Source organism: Taudactylus pleione, unplaced genomic scaffold, assembly GCF_031769625.1.
Source record: "Taudactylus pleione unplaced genomic scaffold, aTauple2 ptg000537l, whole genome shotgun sequence".
In the NCBI taxonomy this organism is placed as follows: Eukaryota; Metazoa; Chordata; class Amphibia; order Anura; family Myobatrachidae; genus Taudactylus; species Taudactylus pleione.
The window spans coordinates 7237101-7261187 of NW_028284939.1; the positions used below are offsets into that span (position 1 = coordinate 7237101).

The 24087-nt window shown below is 48.4% G+C and overlaps 1 protein-coding gene across 2 annotated transcripts in view; it reads left to right on the forward strand.

Moving 5' to 3' along the window:
• ANKRD27 (ankyrin repeat domain 27) overlaps positions 1 to 24087 on the forward strand; it is a 74755-nt gene that overhangs the window by 24111 nt on the left and 26557 nt on the right. For both annotated transcript variants that reach the window (XM_088451084.1, XM_088451085.1), the window contains exons 3-16: positions 5259 to 5369; positions 7172 to 7328; positions 7507 to 7664; positions 8073 to 8132; positions 8957 to 9010; positions 9090 to 9155; positions 9914 to 9990; positions 11392 to 11513; positions 12319 to 12397; positions 15230 to 15362; positions 17712 to 17801; positions 19179 to 19306; positions 20917 to 20999; positions 22055 to 22170. In XM_088451084.1, the coding sequence (XP_088307210.1) occupies positions 5259 to 5369; positions 7172 to 7328; positions 7507 to 7664; positions 8073 to 8132; positions 8957 to 9010; positions 9090 to 9155; positions 9914 to 9990; positions 11392 to 11513; positions 12319 to 12397; positions 15230 to 15362; positions 17712 to 17801; positions 19179 to 19306; positions 20917 to 20999; positions 22055 to 22170 (1434 nt within the window). The remainder of the gene's footprint in view (positions 1 to 5258; positions 5370 to 7171; positions 7329 to 7506; positions 7665 to 8072; positions 8133 to 8956; positions 9011 to 9089; positions 9156 to 9913; positions 9991 to 11391; positions 11514 to 12318; positions 12398 to 15229; positions 15363 to 17711; positions 17802 to 19178; positions 19307 to 20916; positions 21000 to 22054; positions 22171 to 24087) is intronic.

Here is a 24087-nt window from a genome sequence, read left to right on the forward strand (position 1 = left end):
TATTTCAGTGGAGATGTACATGTTCATACCTCTTATTACTGTAGCTTAGGTATACAGCGTATATCCGTTCATTAGGCGTAGTGGCATCGCCACTCGCTCCCTATTAAACGGACAGGCTGCATTTTTCATAAATATGGGATTACCGGCGGACAGGCTGGAGCGCCACAGTGATGTCACCTCGCTGCCTTATTGCTATATTTTCTCCGTTTTGGACACAACATCTTATAAATGACTGGTCCTGATAATTACACCTCCTGTCCCTGTATAGCCATCTACAATATTAATCACATGTGATTTGTCATGTTACAGTTGCCCTTTAATTTCAGAATTAATTAAAGGTCCCACCATGCGGCAATAGCCCTGCACAGTGGTATAACTGAGTGACAGAACGCGATTACTGTTTCCAGTGCTATAATTAGTGGTGTCGCACAGGTGGGGGGGGGGGGGGGCATGTAGCCTAAAGCGCACAATCGTTTTGTGTTTATATCCATCTCTGAATGTATTATTTTCTTTTAATTACGTTACACTCGCAGGTCCAGAACAAATGAGGATGGCGAGCCCTGTCTCAGTGGTAACAGCCTATGATGTAACGGTATACAGTCGGGATGCCAACGGTCTAAATGCCGACTGTCTAATCCCGGCAAGGGTCTAATGACAGGCGTCGAAATCCCGATGCCTGTCATTTTACCTATGCTGGGAGCCCGACGCCCGGCATACTGATCGAAACTAATTCTGGCGCCTGCGCTGGGAAAGTGTTAGGTTAGGGTTAGGCTAGGGGAAGGGGGGGGATAGGGTTAGGCACCCCCCCCCGAGAGGGTTAGTTTTAGGCTGCGGGGAAGTGGGGGCTAGGGGGGGGTAGGCACCCCTAAGGGAGGGTGGGGGGAGAGGAGGTCTAGGGTTAGGCACCCCTAAAGGAGGGTTGGGGTGGGGGGGGGAGGTTAGGGTTAGGCACCCCTAAGGGAGGGTCAGGGGGGGGGTTGGGGTTAGGCACTCCTAAGGGACGGTTTAGGGGGGGTTTGGGTTAGTAAATACTGAAATACTTACCTGTCTGGATTAGGACGCAGGGGTCTGTTCATTTTAGTGGGCGTAGCTGGGAATGAATTCTAGATCTGGGTGTAATATAGATTCCCTGTTAGCTGGGAGAATAGATTGAGTCCTTGACCTCCGCAGATGATCTGTGTCAGCCTGGTCTTGTGGTTAATCTTGTGATGGTCCTGAGGACGGATCTGTTCATTCAAAGAGCGATTGTGACTGCATGGTACAATAAAGTGCTTTCACATCTCTGCCTGATGACTGTAGATAATTCCGAAATCCAGCGCTTAATTGCAGCACTAGAGTCAGCTTGTGTGCACGCTGATCGTTCTGTCATTTGTCCCTTATCTGTACGTGGGAACAGTCAGCAGTGTACATACTGTTAGTATAATCTCTATACCCAAAGCCCTTTACAAGTCCTCGGACCCTCTCCGTTGGTGCTTTGTAGAATTGCTCCTAATTTAGGAAATGTAAAATGTCAGCATCCATCCCTCCATCCCTCAGACAGAGCGCGGGCTCATGGGCATGAAATGATTTAATTTCTTGCTGTATTAGGTTCAAAGGGAAGCTTCAAGCCAGTTCCACTTTACAGAGGTCTGGTTGATAACGAAGTTTGGGATGATTATAGGGATGGCCTGTTCACATGTATTATCTGATATTATTTCCTGGAGGAAATTACATGCTGACAACAACAGAATTATACTGACATTGGCTTCCTAGGACCCTAATAAAGCTCATTATGCAAATAAGATATTTTTCCCAATTAGGTTGTTGTAGAGATTTTATCTGAAACTTTTTATTTAGATGCTCAACACTCCCAGACTTCATTCTCCCACTATACACATTATATCTAGACTCTTACCCATGGCCTCCTCAGTACACACCTTATTACCTGCATCCTCACCGCCGACCTCCTCAGTACACACCTTATTACCTGCACCCTCATCGCCGACCTCCTCAGTACACACCTTATTACCTGCACCCTCACCGCCGACCTCCTCAGTACACACCTTATTACCTGCACCTTCACTGCCGTCCTCCTCCTCCTCAGTACACACCTTATTACCTGCACCTTCACTGCCGCCCTCCTCCTCAGTACACACCTTATTACCTGCACCTTCACTGCCGCCCTCCTCCTCAGTACACACCTTATTACCTGCACCCTCACTGCCGTCCTCCTCCTCCTCAGTACACACCTTATTACCTGCACCTTCACTGCCGCCCTCCTCCTCAGTACACACCTTATTACCTACACCTTCACTGCCGGCCTCCTCCTCAGTACACACGTTATTACCTGCACCTTCACTGCCATCCTCCTCCTCAGTACACACCTTATTACCTGCACCCTCACTGCCATCCTCCTCCTCAGTACACACCTTATTACCTGCACCTTCACTGCCGGCCTCCTCCTCATAAGTACACACCTTATTACCTGCATCCTCACCGCCGACCTCCTCAGTACACACCTTATTACCTGCACCCTCACCGCCGACCTCCTCAGTACACACCTTATTACCTGCACCCTCACCGCCGACCTCCTCAGTACACACCTTATTACCTGCACCCTCACCGCCGACCTCCTCAGTACACACCTTATTACCTGCACCTTCACTGCCGTCCTCCTCCTCCTCAGTACACACCTTATTACCTGCACCTTCACTGCCGCCCTCCTCCTCAGTACACACCTTATTACCTGCACCTTCACTGCCGCCCTCCTCCTCAGTACACACCTTATTACCTGCACCTTCACTGCCGCCCTCCTCCTCAGTACACACCTTATTACCTGCACCCTCGCTGCCGCCCTCCTTCTCAGTACCCACCTTATTACTTGCACCCTCACTGCCGTCCTCCTCCTCCTCAGTACACACCTTATTACCTGCACCTTCACTGCCGCCCTCCTCCTCAGTACCCACCTTATTACCTGCACCCTCACTGCCGTCCTCCTCCTCCTCAGTACACACCTTATTAACTGCACCTTCACTGCCGTCCTCCTCCTCAGTACACACCATATTACCTGCACCTTCACTGCCGCCCTCCTCCTCAGTACACACCTTATTACCTGCACCTTCACTGCCGGCCTCCTCCTCAGTACACACCTTATTACCTGCACCCTCACTGCCATCCTCCTCCTCAGTACACACCTTATTACCTGCACCTTCACTGCCGGCCTCCTCCTCATAAGTACACACCTTATTACCTGCACCTTCACTACCGGCCTCCTCCTCATAAGTACACACCTTATTACCTGCACCTTCACTGCCATCCTCCTCCTCAGTACCCACCTTGTTACCTGCATCCTCACTGCCGGCCTCCTCCTCAGTACACACCTTATTACCTGCACCTTCACTGCCGGCCTCCTCCTCAGTACACACCTTATTACCTGCATCCTCACTGCCATCCTCCTCCTCAGTACACACCTTATTACCTGCACCTTCACTGCCATCCTCCTCCTCAGTACACACCTTATTACCTGCACCCTCACTGCCATCCTCCTCCTCAGTACACACCTTATTACCTGCACCCTCACTGCCATCCTCCTCCTCAGTACACACCTTATTACCTGCACCCTCACTGCCGGCCTCCTCCTCAGTACACACCTTCTTACCTGCACCTTCACTGCCGGCCTCCTCCTCAGTATACACCTTCTTACCTGCACCCTCACTGCCGTCCTCCTCCTCAGTATACACCTTATTACCTGCACCCTCACTGCCATCCTCCTCCTCAGTACACACCTTATTACCTGCACCTTCACTGCCGGCCTCCTCCTCAGTACACACCTTATTACCTGCACCCTCACTGCCATCCTCCTCCTCAGTACACACCTTATTACCTGCACCTTCACTGCCGGCCTCCTCCTCAGTACACACCTTGGGCCTGATTCAGAGCCGCTCGTAAGCGGCCGCTCGTTCGTTCCGAGCGATGTTAGCCCAACTGCGCATGCGTACGGATCGTTATACGCATGCGCTAACCAGTCAGTGCGGCCGAAATTCATGTGCTTGCAAAATAGCGAATGCCTGCTATTTTGAGTGACAGAAAGAGGCGTATGTGGGTGGTAACAGGGGAAGGTGCTTGAAAATGGGGAGTGGAAATCAGAACGCAGGCGTGCTTAAAGGTCAAAACGGGCGTTTTATGGGTGTGCATATTTAAAACAGCAGCGTCATGGACCACGTCACTGGGTTATTTTATAGCCAAAACTGCTCGCAAAATTGTGGTAGCAAACACCAACCCCAAGAATAGCGAGCAGTTCATACCCTTGTCGATGTACTCGATTAATCTAATAAATAGCGGATATGCCGTAGGATGCGAGCGGCCAGGGGGCGTATTTTTCAAAAAAACGAACGCAAGTTTTGTTCGCTCGTTCAGACATAGAGACGTGAACCGACCGCAAACAGCGAACGGTTCATTTGAATAGCCACCCCTAGTTTTAGAACGAACGACCGCAAATAGCGAGTGGCTCTGAATGAGGGCCTTTATTACCTGCACCTTCACTGCCATCCTCCTCCTCAGTACACACCTTATTACCTGCACCTTCACTGCCGGCCTCCTCCTCAGTACACACCTTATTACCTGCACCTTCACTGCCAGCCTCCTCCTCAGTACATCCCTTATACATACACCCTCGCTGCCGGCCTCCTCCTCAGTACACGCCTTATACATACACCCTCGCTGCCCGCCTCCTCCTCAGTACACGCCTTATACATACACCCTCACTGCCCGCCTCCTCCTCAGTACACGCCTTATACATACACCCTCGCTGCCGGCCTCCTCCTCAGTACACTCCTTATACATACACCCTCGCTGCCCGCCTCCTCCTCAGTACACGCCTTATACATACACCCTCGCTGCCCGCCTCCTCCTCAGTACACACCTTATACCTGCATCCTCGCAATGGGGCAGTCCCGATTCTTGATCCCTGAAGATGGTGATACTTATCCGATAGTGATTTGGAAGATTCTGGCAGGAGGAGCTTATCTGTCCTGATTTTGCTCTGTTTAAATGTTCCCAGCTGGTGATAATAAAGGGACCTCTGGTTCATCATCCCAATCAAGAGACCTGGAATACACAAAATGGTTTAATGTTAAAGCATAGAGGCGACTTTACATTAAGTGCCCGTACAATCCACAGTAACGTCCCCATGTTCCATAGGTGCAAAGATCCATAGAGGTAGTATTCTTTATGTTTCCATCTGTCCCATTATAACATCTAATTCTGTCCTGTCCCTGAAGGTCCTGGTCCCATGCAAGGGGTGCCTGTCCAGCAACTTGTACACCAACGAGCACTTTGAATCATATGTTCTCCGACCTAACGAGAGGGGATTTCTAACCGAAAATGGAAGGGTAAGAACATGCAACATGTCTAGAAATATTTTTAGCCTTTTTAGCAATTTGTATTTTCTCAAAAACTCTTAATGATTTCTTAAAGGGTTTGTGCATCTCCTGCTTAGTATAACTTACCCAACCTGCTGACCGATAGCTGGCGATGGGCGGCACCTCAGCTGGTGGGGCGCTCTTGGCAGATTGTGTACTTTCTGCTGAGAGTCGGTGACCTGCTTCCCGTACAGGAGACTGATAGCTGTATTAAATGTGTTGTCCTAAGACCACCGACTTATGCTGGGCCCAGTGGTAGCTCTTCAGCGTTAATCCCCTAACAATGAGCTAGAGCAGGGATGGGGAACCTCAGGCCGGGGGGCCGTATAAGGCCCCCTGGAATCATTTGGTCTGGCCCTCGGAGCTTATTTCTACTAGCCTCGTCTGGCTAGCTGGGTGCCCAGAATGGAACCGGCAGCCAGAATCTATGCAGCCTGGAGCTTCCTTAGGACGCCTCAGGCGGTCGCACCGCTGCCCTTACGGCTCCCCGGACCATCCTTGTGTGTTGGACGTGTTGTATACACAAAGCTGGGACAGGTCGCTCCCCCATGGGGTGTGCTATATATGATTGACATTCGTCATATAGACATGGGTTGGGCAATAAGCAGCCCTCCAGTTGTTGTTGGACTACAAATCCCAGTATGCCTTGCAACAGTTTAGCATTGCCAAATAGCAAAATTGTGGCAGGGAATGCTGCGATGTGTAGCTCTACAACAGCTGGGGGGGGCGCTTATTGCCCACCCCTAATGTAGACGCTGCTGAAATGTCGACATGATAGAATGTTGACAGACGCTCCCTGGTGGTCTAGCGGTGACTTTCCTGCTCCTGGCAGCAGCAGCGTCTCCAGCGGCTGCTTCCGAGTCCTGATGGTCACATGAGGAGCCGTTCTTGCGCAGACATCTGACGGAGCGGTGGTTGTGGTGAGTATTTTCCCCCTATCCCTAATCCTGATTGGCTAGTGCCTAACCCTAACTCCTCCCACTTGCAGCCTAACCCTAACCTCCCTCTAGTGGCCAACCCTAATCCTCCCATCCCACAGCCTAACCCTAATGTTGACCGTTCCGAGAATGTCGGGATTTCGCATGTCGACGTTGCAGATGTTGACATTCTGAGGATATGGAAATGCTGCATTCCCCCCACAAGGTCATCGTACACATCTCTGAAATATAATAATAATAAATGATGGAAAAAAAAAATCTGCTGAAAGAATGTAAAAATAAAAGTGTTTTATTTATTTTCCTGCTGATTATGGCCCTCATTTAGAGCCGTACGCTCTGAGCAGAGCGCACGCTCTGAATGAGGGCCGGGCTCCATTTTCATGGAGCGTCCTCCTGGACGCTCGTATAGCTGTGGGTCACCACCCACAGGCTATACGAGCGTGCTTTGTGATGGCCGCGATGGTCGAGACCATCGCGACCATCGAAATTGCGAGCCGGAGCCTGCGGTTGAGGTTTTCAACCGCAAGCTCCGGAGTGATTTTGGCTCTATCAGCCAAAATCACGCCCACCAAAGGGGGCGTGCTGTCAATCAACATTGACAGCACGCCCCCTTTGATCGGACACAACGAGCGAAGGACTTTCCTTCGCTCGTCGCATCTGGCGCATGCGCACGACGGAGCTCCCTCCGTCGTGCGCATGCTCAGTGCATAACATCGACCCACTTGCGAGCGGACAGCCGCTCGCGAGTGGGTCTGAATCAGGCCCTATATCTTCTCCCAGGTGTCCTCTTTTATTTGATACGTGGTGTGTTTTTTGTGTTTTTGTTTTTCCCAGGAGATTTTTATTCAGGGGAACCTGGTTAAGGTTGGAGTAGGGTTTGGTTATTCTCTCTCGGTGCCCATTCTCTTTGAGGAGACCTTCTACAATGAGAAGGAGGAGAGTTATAGCATCCTGTGTATTGCCCGGTCACTGGACAAAGACCAGAATCCAGGTTTGTCCACAACATGCCGTCCTTCTGTATTATGTCTTGGTTCTAAACCCTCGCCTACGTTGCAGGTGCCATTTTCACCATATGTGTGTGTGTGTATATATATATATATATATATATATATATCTCATTACTCGACTTTGTAACCGCATCTGTTAATATTCCACTTTGCATATTTCAGATGAACCCGCAGCGTCATCGTCTTCTGCTTGCACTTTAAAGAACATAGAAGATGTGAAGGAATTCCTGGGAAGACACGTGGAGAAGTTTGATAAAAGCGTCACCTCTTTCCGCAACGCGTTTAAGGTCCATGAAAGGAAGAGCCTGCGACATTACATAGTGAGCGTGGTCCTATCCCATAGTAGTAACTTCTTTGGGCCTGATTCTTAGTCGCGTGCAAATGCGGGTATCCGCACGGCTTCAAGCCATAAGCGGCATCACCCACTGTCTTACCGTCCACAGCCGCAACGCCATCATTAATATCGGCATACGCACCTACTCAAGACAGACCAGAGAGATCAGGCCAAGATCTATACGACACCTGGAGATACGCAAAGAAGCATTAATTCGCTTTTTGCGGCCATATACATAGCAACGTGCCCCCTGTATCTATGTAGTAGTAAATGGATATATACTGGGGTCCTACAATCTTTTATCATTTATATAATGTTGACTAAAAAATTTTTTTTTTGTGCTATGGGAGTCTAATTCTGACTTGCAATTATTAATTTTTTCCTCTTTCCTCAGGACACAGTCAACGCGCTGTACACGAAATGTCTTCAGCATTTGCTAAGAGACTCACACTTGGTAAGATTCTTGTTACCCACCCGCTGCAGCTTTATTTCAGAATCTCAGAACAATGGGCCCGATTCAGCAAAGATCGCAAGTGCTGAGACGCACGCAGACGGCCGATATTCGCGATATGCGTATGCATCACAGTGCGTGCGCCTGAACTAGCCACTGCCATTTGGAATGAGGTCGCAGTGTGTACGCAGACCCATGGCAGAGTGATTGACAGGAAGTGCCGTTTGTGGGTGGTGATGGGGACGGGGGCAGGTGGTGGGGCGAACGCAGACGTGCCAGTGCGTTGGGACGGCGTTGCAGGGGCGTGCAGAAAATAGCCACTGCAATACCATACGCAGCCTGCGGCCTCATAGCGTGCGCTGAAGTAAGCCATTCCTGAGTGAGGTCTGACCTGCCTTAACTGTGCGTATGGGTCCGATGTTACCGATTTTTTTCGCTATGTTGCCAAAGTGTACGGATGTGAGTAAGGGGAAGTGGGGGTCCTCATGTCAGGCTGCGATCGCAATGCGAATGTTAACATTTACATATCACCGCTGATATTAGCAACTGCGCTGCGTGCGTATATGCAGAATCGCGATCCATAGTCAATCAGGCCCAATGTGCGTTTGTTTTTTCTCAATGTGCCGCTAAATAGAGAGGTTTTGTATGATTATCTGTCTTGCTCTCTTGCTGGTCCTGCCACTACAGAGCATTAGATGTGTTCTAACAAATATCTTCCATTCTAATCAGCTTATTCAGTCTTTTACGTATATTGGTGTGACGAGACTCTTTCATACGCTGTAAGTAGATCCCTTTCTATTACACGCTGCTATTTGCTTGGGTTTCAGAGATCGATAGCGAAGCAGGAGACTCACATGAACCTGATGAAGCAGGCGGTAGAGGTAAGAGGATAATCATTTTGTCGCCCTAGACACCACCGGACTGTTTCTACATAAGCATTGAATGTTTGTGTTCCTGCAGATGTATGTACACCATGGAATATATGATCTTATCTTCAAGCAAGTGGGGACCATTGAAGCAAGTGAGGTGGGTTCCAAGTGAAACGTACTAGGGGGCAATTACATTATTTGTCATGCTGGCAGTGTGCCGTGGTCGTAATGGTGGCACATCGCAGGCGCAACATCGGACATTTCTTTCCATCTGTTCGTGTCGGCACTAGCGATAATAACACGGACATTGATCTATGGGCCTGATTCAGACCCACTCGCGAGCGGCTGTCCGCTCGCAAGTGGGTCGATGTTATGGACTGAGCATGCGCACGACGGAGGGAGCTCCGTCGTGCGCATGCGCCAGACGCGACGAGCGAAGGAAAGTCCTTCGCTCGTTGTGTCCGATCAAAGGGGGCGTGCTGTCAATGTTGATTGACAGCACGCCCCCTTTGGTGGGCGTGCCGGGGGCGTGCCTCCCTGACGGGGGCGTTCCCACGGGAACGCCTCCCGTCAAAAGCCGGCCCACTGACATCACTAGTGATGTCAGTGGGAGTGATTTTGGCTCTGATAGAGCCAAAATCACTCCGGAGCTTGCGGTTGAAAACCTCAACCGCAGGCTCCGGCTCGCAATTTCGATGGTCGCGATGGTCACGACCATCGCGGCCATCACAATGCACGCTCGTATAGCCTGTGGGTGGTGACCCACAGCTATACGAGCGTCCAGGAGGACGCTCCATTTTCATGGAGCCCGGCCCTCATTCAGAGCGTGCGGCTCTGAATGAGGGCCTATGACTCTGTAACCATACCATACCAGCGTTGTCCCTCACTAATGACCAGTCTGGGTTTAATTGGTAGGATGCTGCGTTTAACAAGATTACCAGAAGCCTCCAAGACGTCCAGCAGAAGGACATAGGGATTAAGACGGAATTCAGGTAAGGGAGAGGGGCCGGCAGACGAGGTGATGTGTGAGAAGTGTATTCCAGATCTAGGTCATTAGACATGAGGGATTATTAATAAATAGCCGAAGAATGTAACTACATAAATCCTCATATATTGTTATAGTTAATTTTTATGTAGCAGAAACATACTCTGCAGCGCTTCACGATTGAGAACAGAAGCATTCGTTATACAAGACTGGGTATTAACAAGCCAAGAGTTGAACTGCTAATTATTTCAGCCCCCTCCTCTTGATGTTTTTTTATTTGTAGTGTTTTATATGTACTCCGCTGTTGTCGTAATCACACATGCAGAAATGTATAGACAGTGGGGGTCATTCAGACCCGGTCGCAAGCACCAATGTGCTCGCAACCCGGGTCGATGGGTAGCCCTGCGCACGTGTAGCGGCCGCACTGCGCGTGCGCAAGCCCGGAGCTAGGGAGAAACTCTCTCGTTCCGGAGCTCGCTACAAAAGGGGCGGCTGTCGATGTTGATCGACAGCTCGCCCCTTTTTGTAGGCGGGCCCGGGTGGTGGTTTCCAAAACGGAGACGTTCCTTAAGGAACGCCTACCGTTTTGTGGGCGGCCGCACTGACATCATCCGTGATGTCAGTGGGGAGCTTCCTGCTCCATCAGAGCAGAAAGTTCCCTGGGGCTTGCGAGTGCCCAGACCCAACCTTAGGGTCTGGTCGCAAGCCCCGATGGTCGCAATGGTGATCACCATAGCGACCAACATCCTGGTCGCTAGCTAAGCTTAACTTGCGACCAGGAGGCCGCACTAAAAAAAAGAAGCGCCCGCCCTCATTCAGAGAGAGTGATCGCTTCTTGTGACAGCCTCTGAATGAGGTCCTGTGAGAAGGAGGTGCAGTGTTTGTAAATTACTTCCTTCCACGATTTTTATCCCGGACAGGCATTGTCCTCTTGTAGGGGAAACGCTCTGCGGGCCTGTGCGAGCCAGGGGTATGTGATAGAAAAGCTCTGCAGGGGTGTGCTATGATATGCCGACATTCTGAATATCGAGAGTCTGGATGTCGACATGGTTGTTATGTCACCATTGTGCATTTTTTCACTAACTTAACCTAAACCTAAATTTGCTGCTAAAATGCTATGTCGACATATTGACTGTCAACGTGCACGATGTTGACCGTACGACCTTGGTGACATTTCTGTATATTGACATGTTACCTGTCGACATCCTGACTGGATACTGCTGGGACTCTTAGGGCACTTTTGGGAACGTATTATGACTACCACTACAATACACTACACTCCTTCCCATGACCTTTAAGGGCTTATGGATCAGGTTCAATCCTCTCACTTATGTCCTGGAATCTCTTTGCTGGGGACTGGAGTCCTAATGGAACAGGGATATAATCATGTTTAATGTCTTCCCTCCAGCATTAACATCCCCCGCGCTAAGCGAGTGTTGGGCCAGCTGAACCGCTGCACGTCCCCTCAGCAGAAACTGATCTGCCTGAAGAAAGTGGTGCATACCATCATGCTCTCCCCCAGCCAGAGAGGTTAGTGCTGCAGGAAGCCGTGCGTCCGGCATTAATGGATGATTCTGTCCACGTAGCTCTGGTTTCCTGCTGCTGAGAGCATTAATGAGTCTAAATGGAATGGGCGACCACATGATTTTAATGCATCTGTTATTTGTTAAAATATATTATGGCACCTAGAATTGTTACAATAGCTTAACGGGTCATTTATTAATTTTATACGGTGATAACAACATTAAAGGGTCTTTCTCCTGACACTACTACTTTGTATTTTATTTCACCCCTTTTCCCCGCCATAGCACTTTGGGCTTTATTTACTCAATTCATCTGCTTCTCACTGCTTACAACTCATAGGAACGTCTGGTGTCCAGCCTCCATGTTGTTCTAAGTGTTAGAAGATCTGACCAAGGGGTGCAGAAGATATCGGTCTCCTGATTGGACGGTCACAGCTCTCTCCCAATCAGGAGCTTGCTTTTCTTTTTAGGCTTGTGTCAGGGGCACCCTTTCTCTGTCGCTCACTGATGGTTATAGAGGTTGAGCTGTAGAGGACTACAGTCATGTTATGCACCGGCCACGCCTGATTTAAGCTTTGGGAAGGGTACTTAAGATCTCGCTTCTGTGATGTAATGGGGGTGATTGGTTACATGGTCATTCGTTATCCCCTGTCGCGTTTTGGTAGTGATAGAGCACAGAGGAGCAGGATCTGTTAGATGGTGCCTATATAAAGTAAGTCTTGCCTCTGGAGATGGCGATTTGCCGTAGACCTGACTTTTCATGATCTGCGAATCGATTCCTCTTTATATAGTTTTCTTTTCTGTCCTTTTAGTGAACATGGAGACGATGTGTGCCGACGACCTCCTGTCTGTGTTGCTTTACTTGCTCGTGAAAACAGAGATTCCAAACTGGTACGTAGTCGCCGACTATAGTGTTCTGCACGCACGTTGTTAGCAGGTTCTGTGTCATGGCTCGGCTCTGGGAGCAGTGTGACATGGGGGAACCTATGATAAAGGTCTGGAACTGGAAGATGTACCATTTAATAAGAGTGTTTATTTACTGTGAATGCCCAGTAAGCCATAGAGAGCTTAGGAGGGTGATATGTATCAAGCAGTGGAGAAGTGGGCCAGTGGCGAAGTTGTCCATAGCAACTAATCAGCTTATACCTATGGTTTTATAGATTGTACTTGATCAGTGCTACCTCCAAAAGTGATTGGTTGCTATGAGCAACTTCTCCACTCTTTCTCACTGCTTGATACATCTCCCCCTTAGTTACTATGCATAAAACATAGTGTTTCTCTGAACCTCTGCGTTCGGAAGCTTCTGTGTTAAAGTCCGCACTGCCTGCTGTGCCTGTAGAAAACCTATCCTCCATAGACTCGGATGAAACTCAACTATTGCTGATTTCTTATGAAATTTTGGCAGAATGATTGCTTACCCTTGTTGTGATGCAACATCTTGGCTAAGCCTGGGGACTAGTCTTGTTTTGTTCCGCAAAAACCTTTTATACAGATTGGTTGAAAAAGTAAGGTTTAGGCATTGTCTCAGAGGTGTAGGCATGGTATTTATTTTTTTAAAAGTCCAGTTTTAAGTTTTTTGGGTGGCGCTCTATAAAATAAACTTTAGTACAAAGTATTACTTACCTGTGTCCCAGTGAGGCGGGCACACGGTCCTGCCCCCCGACACCTGCTGCGGTTAGTGGACCCTGTTCTGGCAGCTGCAGGCAGTGTGTTCTTATTAGACAGCATTTGGCTTGTCGTGCTCTCTGGGGGTAATCTCCCCACTACTGCCATAGAGCGCTTTAGTCATTATTATTTATTTATATGGCGCCACAAGTGTTCCGCAGTGCCTTACAAAGTACATAAACAAATAGGTTGACTTACAGTACAATATAATTTAGTACATGGATAATATACATTGCTACTTTCGCGACCATAACACCCAGATAAGCAACAGAGCAAAGCCACCAAGTGTTAGGTGCCCTAGTGGGGAGTAAGAAGTAGATGAATGTAGAATAAGGAGAAGCACAAGAGGGTAGAGGGCCCTGCTCATAAGAGCTTACATTCTAAAGTGGAGGGACAAACAGGTGTGACACAGATGGAGTAGGCAGGGAGGAAGGAGCATGTAGCAGCAGGTTAGGATGAGAGCTGGAAGGCTTTGATGAAGTAGTGGGTCTTGAGAGCCCGTTTGAAGAGGTGGAGAGTCTAATGGGAAGAGGGAGAGAGTTCCAAAGGTGGGGAGCAGTGCGGGCAAAATCTTGGAGGCGGGAGTGGGAGGAAGTAATCAGTTGGCATGAGAGGCGGCGTGTATTTGTTGAATGAAGAGGGCGGACAGAGTGAAGGGAGATGAGATCCGAGATGTAAATGGGAGAGGAATGGGTGAGGGTTTTGTACAGGCACATTGCTACCTGGAGCATGGATGACCTCCTCTGACCACTGTAGACACTAGAGGGAGCTCCAGGACACAGGTACATATGGATTTACATTTATCTTTAACTTGTTGGAATAAAGATTCCACCCAAAACTGAATTGATCTTCTCTCCATTTTTCCACCTAGCGGTCAGACTCCTTCTGTGTGAGAAGGAGCCAAGAAGCTGCACCACTGGCTGACTGCGGCTTGTCCTATGCATTCAAGCTGCTGTGTATTGAATGCGTCACCTTATTGGACGGCCCCTAGCCAAACAGGTGTTCAGACCGTTGCGTCTAGTGGCCAAATGTTTTAACATGTCAGGTGGCAGCAGAATCGGTTAGCGGCGGTGATTCAAGCTGAGGGACTCCCCCCCTACACTTTGCTAATAAAGGGGCTTATTCCAAGGTAGAATGCTCCTTTTAATTCTCTGCATTGTGGCAGCTGTTCAGTGTACTTAGCCAAGCACGTTAGCATACAGGGGTCATCTCCTAGAGTTTCTCTATCTGACACCAGTGAGAGCCATGCATTTTGGCTATTACCAGTCACGATACATCTTTCCTATGGCGTCTGTTGTAGTTTTGCACCCTTCCGGTGAAATGTAAGCTTTCAGTTTTGGTTGCGACCTATTTAGCAATAGCTTGCTGAGTCTCTGTGAGCGCTAGGGTGGGTTAGCCATGTTTATTATGTGTATGTGATCTGTCGTACGATGGACTGAGGCCCTGATTCAGAGCCGGATGCTCTGACAGAGCGCTCGCTCTGAATCAGGGCCGTCCCTCTTAGTTTTTAGGACGGCTTCCTGGCCGCTCACATAGCTGTGGGTGACCACCCACAGCTATAGCGAGCGTCCAAAAAGATGGTGGCGATGGTCAAGACCATTGTGACCATCGGGCTTGCGACGAGACCCTTGCGGTAGGGTCTCGTTGCCGTAAGCCCTGGAGTGCTTTTGGCTCTATCAGAGCCAAAAGTACTCCCACTGACATCACTTCCCATGGGAACGCCTCCGTCTGGGCAGCAACGCCCCCGGCACGCCCACCAAAGGGGGCGTTCTGTCACTCACCATCAACAGCACGCCCCCTTAGGTGCGAGACCCATAGCGACGGCTTGCCCGTTGCTAAACGGGTCTCGTGCATGCGCACGACGGAGCCGGCTCCCTCGTGCGCATGCGCACTGGTCCAACATCGACCCGCTTGCGAGCGCTGAATTAGGCCCTGAATTTGTAATAAACACTCAATCTTCATAGAGAAGTCAATATTGTAATCATCGGCTACATCTCTAAAGGGGCTAGGTGGGGGTACTAGTGTTACACTGATGTGTGCGACTGTATTCTTCTCCAGGATGGCCAACTTGAGCTACATCAAGAACTTCCGATTCTGCAGCACCCCGAAGGACGAACTGGGTTATTGTCTGACCTCCGTGGAGGCCGCCGTTGAGTTTATCCGACAAGGAAACCTGACAGAGCCGACGGTGGTGAGTAGAAGGCCGCCATTTGTCAAGTAACCGGTTTATTGCGGTGGGCGTTGAAAGTCCCCCAGAGACTGTATGTAAAGTCGGCACTCCAAAATACTTGTAAGAAGTTCCCTGATTTCATGTCTGCTCAACCACAAGCTCCAATGACAGCAGGACTACCGGCATGTCTACTCAACTGTGTCTACTCAACTATACGCGCAGCATTGACCGGTATCTGTAATGCAATACGTGCGCTCTGCTAATGTAAATATTTACGCTCCCTGCAGCTACAATTCACTTCTGTTCAGTGCATTGGCAGACCCAGGAATGGTAGTGCATTGAGCTAGGTGGGGAACAAATTTGGGGAATGGGGTAGGGGAAGGGTGACCCTTGTACAGTGCTCAATGACCACATAGACCAGGGGTCTTCAAACTTGGCCCTCCAGATGCTGTGGAACTACACATCCCAGCATGCACTGCACATAGTTTTAGCATGCTGTTATATCAAAAAGGTGGCAGTGCATGCTGGGATGTGTAGTTCCACAGCAGCTGGAGGGCCAAGTTTGAAGACCCCTGACATAGACTGTCTTGATTGCCATATGTAGTAGCAGGCTTGACCCTGAACACAGCGCTTTATTAGTATGTTGTATTTCCGAGGCAGTGTTAACGATAATTTGTTGCCCATACTTTTATTTATTAGCAGTTTCTTATATAGCGCAGCATGTTCCATTGCTCTTTACAATTGGAAACAGTTATAGAACAAAACAGGGTAATAACAGACAGACATAGAGGTAAGAGGGCCCTGCTTGCCAGCTTACAATCTATAGGGAAATAGGTATTGATACACAAGGATAGGTGCTATATATATTGCAATTTGGTCCGGGCCAGAATGCAGAGTTTCTTGGTGGGCTGCATGATCCAGTCACACAGGAATGTCGGCCAAATGTCAGGAGGATGTGAAAGAAAGACCATATGTGAGGTTATGTGTGGACTGTGAGAGGGGATGTAATAAGACATGGAAGCTATGAAGGTTATGTGGTCGGTTCTGGAATCTGATAAGCTTGTCTGAAGAGGTGAGTTTTCAGGGAACACTTGAAGGACTGAAGACTAGAGGTAAGTCTTATTGTGCATGGTAAGGCATTTCATAGAGTGGGTGCAGCCCCGAAGAAAGTCCTGTAACCGTGAATGGGAGCAAGTAATGTGTGGGGATGAGAGACGCAGATCTTGTGCTGAGCCCGGATTGTCATCTCAGCCCCATTTCTAATGATTCCCAGACAAATCACCATCAGCATAGGAATGGTTCTTTACTGTAAGGGTAGGAAAGCCGGAGGATGCATGAGGGCATGGTGGCAAATTCACAGAATGCATTGGATGCCGTATCTGCACTGATGAAATGTCGACACATTAATGATGTCGACAAACAATTTTTAGCTTACCCCTAACTGTAGCTCTGACCTTAATGATGACATTTTCAGTATGTCGATATCGTAACATTCTTGTGTCGACATTCCTAAAGTCGACATGGTGAATGTCCACAATCTGACTGCATACCTTTCCCCACAATGAGGTTAAATTGGTCCCGCTCCCATTTCGGGTTTACTCTTCTTCTGGATGCACACAGTTAGAAAAGTATCAGTTACTATGGAACTAAGGCCCTCATTCAGAGCCGTACGCTCTGAGCAGAGCGCACGCTCTGAATGAGGGCCGTCCTCCATAACTATGGAGCGTCCTCCTGGACGCTCATATAGCTGTGGGTCACCACCCACAGCCTACACGAGCGTGCAGTTTGATGGCCGCGATGGTCTTGACCATCGCGACCATCGAAACTGCGAGCCGAAGCCTGCGGTTGAGGTTTTCAACCGCAAGGCCCGGAGTGATTTTGGCTCTATCAGAGCCAAAATCACTCCCACTAACATCACTAGTGATGTCAGTGGGCCGGCTTCTGACGGTAGGCGTTCCCTTAGGAACGCCCCCGTCAGGGAGGCTCGCCCCTGGCACGCCCACCAAAGGGGGCGTGCTGTCAATCAACATCGACAGCACGCCCCCTTTGATCAGACACAACGAGCGAAGGAAAGTCCTTCGCTCGTCGCGTCTGGCGCATGCGCACGACGGAGCCCCCTCCGTCGTGCGCATGCTCGGTGCAGAACATCGACCCACTTGCGAGCGGACAGCCGCTCGCGAGTGGGTCTGAATCAGGCCCTAATTTACTTGCTTGAAAATGTGCTCAAAAGACATGAAAACATGGAACGTAAGTAATGTCAGTTGTCTATTGAAAAGTTTCTTCAATTTAATTTATTTAGGATCAGCCGGCAGCGCGATCCTCCCTTTTCATGTGGCGATATTACAATGTGTGTTTTATTTTGCACTGTAGGACCCAGAAGGCAATGATAAATCGTTGTTATGGCAGAGAATGAACTCGATGTCGAGAAGCTCCTCCGCCCCCATCGATTGTTTATTCAAGGTGAATGCTCTAGATTACTTACGCCCTGTCGCTGCAGGGGCAGACAATCTGTGGGCTGGGCCAATTTTCATGGATATGCTGGCTATATAGGTTCAGTGACATTACTGTGGTGTCATTAATATAGGAAGCTGGTGTCACACAGAAGTGACGCCTGACATAGACGCCAATGGAACAACGCCCTAGTGGCCAACTTGGAAATGGTACCAGCCCGCCATGGAGCCATATTCAATTTGAGTGGACCCGCTATACTTTTCCGCCTCCCAGACTTTTCGCCTGTTTTGCAGGCGGAAAAGTATCACACGTGCCCCCGTATTCAATTTGAAAGTAGGCGAAAACGGGACCCGGTGAAACTTAAACAAGCGGAAAGTACTGTTAGATTTGGGGAAATTAGCCTGATACCCCCAAAAGATGCTCTGACATGGGGGTTAGCTATGGTACCCCCCGATTTGGCTTGCTGAAGGTATTTGGTGTTTTTAAACGGCCTCAATAGCTGCTAAATAGCGTTTTTGTATAAGTGGTGCAGAATAGTATTCAGGTGTTTTTTTTTTGCAGAAAATAACTTATCCCAGCAAATTTGGGGTACTTGAAAATGGGGGTCAGCATATTTAAAAGTTGATAAAGCGAAGTTTAAAAAATAGTGAAAAATCCACCTGCCGCAAGCACCTGCAATGAAAAAAACACCTGGGGCATACTTGGGGACCCCCCTAGAGTCTAGTTCGCTAGTTTTGAACTCTGTCCCCCAACATTATTTTTTTCCACCCCCAAATTAAAAGTGATTTTTTTTTGGGGGGTGTTTTTAAGTCTTTTTTTTTTTTTTTAAATGTTTGATGCAGTTTACCTTTGGGGGACTGTCTGAGGCTGCAGGGGGGTTCGCGCAACGTTGCACCCCAAAATCACAATTCTGCACTTTTTTCCGCCTGCTATTCATAGGCGAAAGTTTTTCACCTATTGCATTGCATTGACTTTCTGGCTAGGCGGAAAGTCTTTCGAATTGAATACGGCGGTACTTTTCCGCCTAGCGAAATTACGTTAGCTTTTCGCCTCAAATTGAATACGGGCCTTAGCCGCAATGTTATTTTGAAGCGTTCTACATATTGATATTTCTTCTCTCTATAGGGGACACGGGGACTGTGCTGGGGTATAGGTTGTGCAGAAGGACTGGGCGCTAAACAGTTAGTCTTTGACTTCTCGGCAACCCAGCCTCCTTCTCCCCTATACTCCGCCTCCAGTCCCAGGCTGTGTGTTAGTATACTGCTAATAGCCACAGGCTCCCCTTGCAGTAGTGCGATTATTTTATTTCCAATGTAAAGTAATAGATTGCTGCTTATGCCAATGCCTACACCCAGGCCAATCTGTTTCCCTCTCCTTCCCGTGTAGCACATTGCCTCCGGGAATCAGGAAGAAGTGGAGAGAATGCTGAACCAGGGGGACGCGGATGAGGTCGTTGTACATAAGATGTGTCACCCGCTCTGCTCCTGTGACAGCTGCGACAAGTTGGCTTCTGGGTAAAGATCTCGCCATTAAAGTGCTTCTCGTACCAGTGGAGTTTTGCGTGTCCCTAAGTACATACACAGAAGTCAGTAGTGTCACTCACAGTATTTTCTCAGTGGTACAGAGCTCCTATTATAGACACATTAAGGGGCTAATTCTGAGGCGCAGGCTGTGGAAGCTGGATTTACTTCCATATCCTAATGGATGGGATCTTGTGTCTGCAAGCAGAAAGCCACGCCAACCATTTATTTTACGCCACCTGCTGCAACCATCCTCATTGGTATTGGCACGTGCAGCAGCCCCATTGCTGGGAGCAAGAGATCCGCCAGAAACAGGATTCCCATCCCCGTATGCGGGACTCAGAATCGCATAGAGCTTTAGATACCCGCCCACAACACTCCTACAAGTCAGAGTGGTATCGTGCGATCGATTTGCCGCCCCCTAATCGCTTTATTTCACAGAAAGACAGATCTGGCCAAGTTCCATCCAAGTCCAAATAGGACTGAAAGAGTGTTTGTGTGTGTCTACAAGAATGCATGTATGTGTTTGCTATGTTTGTGTTAGATATATATAGTACTTGCCAGGTGTCATGTATATAGCTTTGAGTACATGTCTGTAGTGAGCACAGTGCGTGTAGAGGGGGGGTATGTCTTTGGGAGAATGTATAGAACTTCGTGTGGCCAGAGATTATCATTACGTACATCTCTCGCACAAACTACACTACCACTGCCCACACTATGTAATTACCACCATCCCTGTGCTGGTCCCTCTCCTGGATCACCGCGCTGGTCGCTGTACTTTGTAGGGTCCCGTTACTGACCTCGCTGGGGCCTCTGACAATCGCCTCCAGTCCTGCTTGCTGGAGATCTGACACTTTCTACGCCTTCTGATATTTGTCATAAAATATAATAATATATATATTTTTTTAACATTACAATGGCTAATTCTAGAAAGGATATCACACGTAATTGTGTACTGCTACTTTTATATCTAGTGTTTCATAACCCATGTGTGAGGAGTTTGTATGTTCCCTCTGCGGTTGTTTGAGATTCCTTCGGGTGCTGGGTGTGCGCGCTTGTATGTTAGGGAATCTATCTTAAGTTCCGATGGTGCCGGGACCGATATGAATGACCTCTATTCTCTGTACAGTGGTATGTAAATTGGTGGTGCTATATAAATCGGCCATAATTATAAAATACACAGGGTTTCCTGTTGAACTCTGAAGTGATAACATCATAGCTCAAGAGGTTTAAAACAAATGACCTTATGACGCTGTTCATATAGATGTTATTTACATCTATATATATATATACTTCTATATTATAGAAGTGTAAATGTTGGGTGGTGAGGGCATTAGGAACATAGAACCGCATACTCCCTGTGTAGGGATAACGGGATTCTCTCGGAGTTCTATGTATAAAAGAATTGGATCTGCTGCCTCTAGTCCTGGAACCCTGACTTCTAATATCCCTATAATGTACAGTGGACGTTATCCCCTATATATTTTTCGGCAGTTCTCCGCATTGTATATAGGAAAAGGCAAAGCCTACCTTGTGCTCTATGTCGTAGTTGTGTTCAAGTATCAAATATGAGCATTATGTGTTTTTTGTTTTGTTTTCTACAGGAAACTAAATGACCCTTCTATTGTTACACCCTTTTCTCGGGATGATCGAGGTTACACCCCCCTTCACATTGCAGCGATTTGTGGTAAGATCTGGATTCTGGTGACCACGCCAATGTTATGTGCGCTGGGTTTATTATATAGGGACATCGCGCAACGTTCGCCTATTACAGTGGGCTCCACATCACCAGTTTTCCTGCGCACCTCTATGTGGCGCGAGGGAAAACTTGCGATGCTGACTGCCACAATGGACATTTCAGGAATGGACCCCAATGTCTGCAGGATAGATCTACTTTATAAGCCATTCTCATTTGCTGTTTTCTCATTTATCGGTACATTCGATAGTGCAGTGGTTCCCAAACCTTATTGAACCACGGCCCCCTAGAGTATCGGCACTGTTTTCTCGGCACCCCTGAGCCAAAAGTTTATTATTGAGAAACTCAGAAAAAAATGTAGTAAAGTGAAGTAAATTGTGCTGACCGGCCATCCTTAAGGCGCGTATCCCCTAGACGATATGCTCCATGAGCGATCTCGTCTAGTGTTAGCCCTGCAGTGCCGGGCTCAATGTCATTAACGACATTGAGCATCCATAGTGAACGATATCGTTAACATTATCGTTCAGTGACGTCACCCTCCCTCATCCCCGTATTTGCAGGACCTGATGAATATATAAAGTCAGGTTGCCCTGCAAGTATGGGCGGTGAAAGATGTCGTCAACGACCAGTGGGAGCGCTCATCGCTGGTCGTTGACAGCATACACACTGAACGATATTGCGGACGATGAACGATATCGTTATCGTTCAGATCGTCCAATTTATCGTCTAGTGGATACGCGCCTTTAGGGTCAGTTATGTGGTAGTGGACAGGTTTGCGCTTCTGTTTGTCCACATATTTACATTACATTGATCAAAAATAATTTGATTTGGTGCCTCCCCACCAACCTGAGGCACACCTGTAAGGGTCCCAAGGCACCCCAGGGTGCCACAGCGCACGGTTTGGGAACTACTGTGCTAGTGCATTTATAGACCTGTGTTGTGGGATACTGCCATGTCTTTGATCTATATAACGGGTATTGAACACAAGATTCTCCAGGACGCAGCGGTCATCAAGTCACTGCTTCAATTGTAACTTTCTTCCCTAGGTCAGTCTCGCTGCATTGATCTACTGATCGCTAAAGGGGCGCTGGTTAATGCCACCGATTACCACGGGTCCACTCCTCTGCACCTCGCTTGCCAGAAAGGTCACCAGAAGATATCGGTGAGACCATGGCTTAGGTTGTTCAGTTTGGTTTATCTGTCATGATCTGTCCTTGTGTCCCGAACACTGGGCTTTGTGCTGCTTTGTGTCCATTTATATTTGTGACCTTTCTCTGCCTTCACAAGTCAGTCAGAGAGGATGGTCATTGTGTGTCTCATCGCCTGTGTCTGTGATGTCCACTCTATGTGGCCAGGTCTTGTGTGAGCCCAGCAGCTAGCAGGGCAGGTAGAGGTGGGAATACAGATGTATCATCTCCTAGTGACAATGTAGGATGAACGCCACTAACTAAATCCAGCGGGCCGGATTCTGAGACCAGCCTGTACTTGGTGCAAAAGATGCAGATGGAAACCGGCGTATTTACGCCCAGCTCTGCCCAGCCGGCAGTTCTAGCGACGCGCACTCACTGAACTTTACCTATGTGAGAGCGCCCCTTTATAGCCCAGTTACGCCCCTTCAGGTGCAAGTAGAGCTGTTCTTGAATTGCGCACATACGAATGAGTTTCCGCACACCCAGCTCCGGGGCACGCCGAGTGCAAAACCGCGCAATATACGCTTCCCGTGCGTTCAGTTCTTCATCCGCCCCATTGTATCAGACGTAAATACATTGTATCTAACAATGTTGACTGTGGTCGGATGTAGGACAAAAATGCTCCTAAAGATTGGGGGGTCTCCTACTATGTCCCCGTCCCTTTTTTGTTTGCTTTTAAAACTTATAGAAGTGTAATTTGTGGTACGTCTTGGCCTATTGTGCGACTTCATCTGTACATGATGGATACATAAAGCTAGTATGTGTCTATGTGGTTGTGGGGGAATTGTATCAAGTGATACAGTGAAAAAGTTGCCCAAAGCACCCAATCCGCTTCTAACTGTCATTTATCTAGCCTTCAAAATGACACTTAGAATCTGATTGGTCACTTTGGGCAACTTCTGCACGTTGTCACTCTCCAAGACTTGATAAATCTTCCCCTGTGTATATATATTTAAAAAAAATAAAATAATGTGCAATTCATTTTACATGAACTCTGCTGAGCCGCTCAACTACAGACATGGCCAAAAGCCGCTCAGCTATAGCCATGGCCAAAAGCCGCTCAGCTATAGCCATGGCCAAAAGCCGCTCAGCTATAGCCATGGCCAAAAGCCGCTCAGCTATAGCCATGGCCAAAAGCCGCTCAGCTATAGCCATGGCCAAAAGCCGCTCAGCTATAGCCATGGCCAAAAGCCGCTCAGCTATAGCCATGGCCAAAAGCCGCTCAGCTATAGCCATGGCCAAAAGCCGCTCAGCTATAGCCATGGCCAAAAGCCGCTCAGCTATAGCCATGGCCAAAAGCCGCTCAGCTATAGCCATGGCCAAAAGCCGCTCAGCTATAGCCATGGCCAAAAGCCGCTCAGCTATAGCCATGGCCAAAAGCCGTTCAGCTATAGCCATGGCCAAAAGCCGCTCAGCTATAGCCATGGCCAAAAGCCGCTCAGCTATAGCCATGGCCAAAAGCCGCTCAGCTATAGCCATGGCCAAAAGCCCCTCAGCTATAGCCATGGCCAAAAGCCGCTCAACTACAGCCATGGCCAAAAGCCGCTCAACTACAGCCATGGCCAAAAGAATGACACAAGTATTGGTTTTCACAAAGTTTTGCTGCTTCAGGGTTTTTAGACCTGTTTGTCAGATGTTACTATGATATACTGAAGTAACATTACAGGCATTTCATAAGTGTCAAAGGATTTTATTGACCATTACATTAAGTTTATGCAAAGAGTTAATATTTGCAGTGTTGACCCTTCTTTTTCAAGACCTCTGCAATTTGCCCCTGGCATGCTGTCAATCAACTTCTGGGCCACATACTGACTGATGGCTGCCCATTCTTGCCTAATCAATTCTTGGAGTGTGTCAGAATTTGTGGGTTTTTGTTTGTACACCCGCCT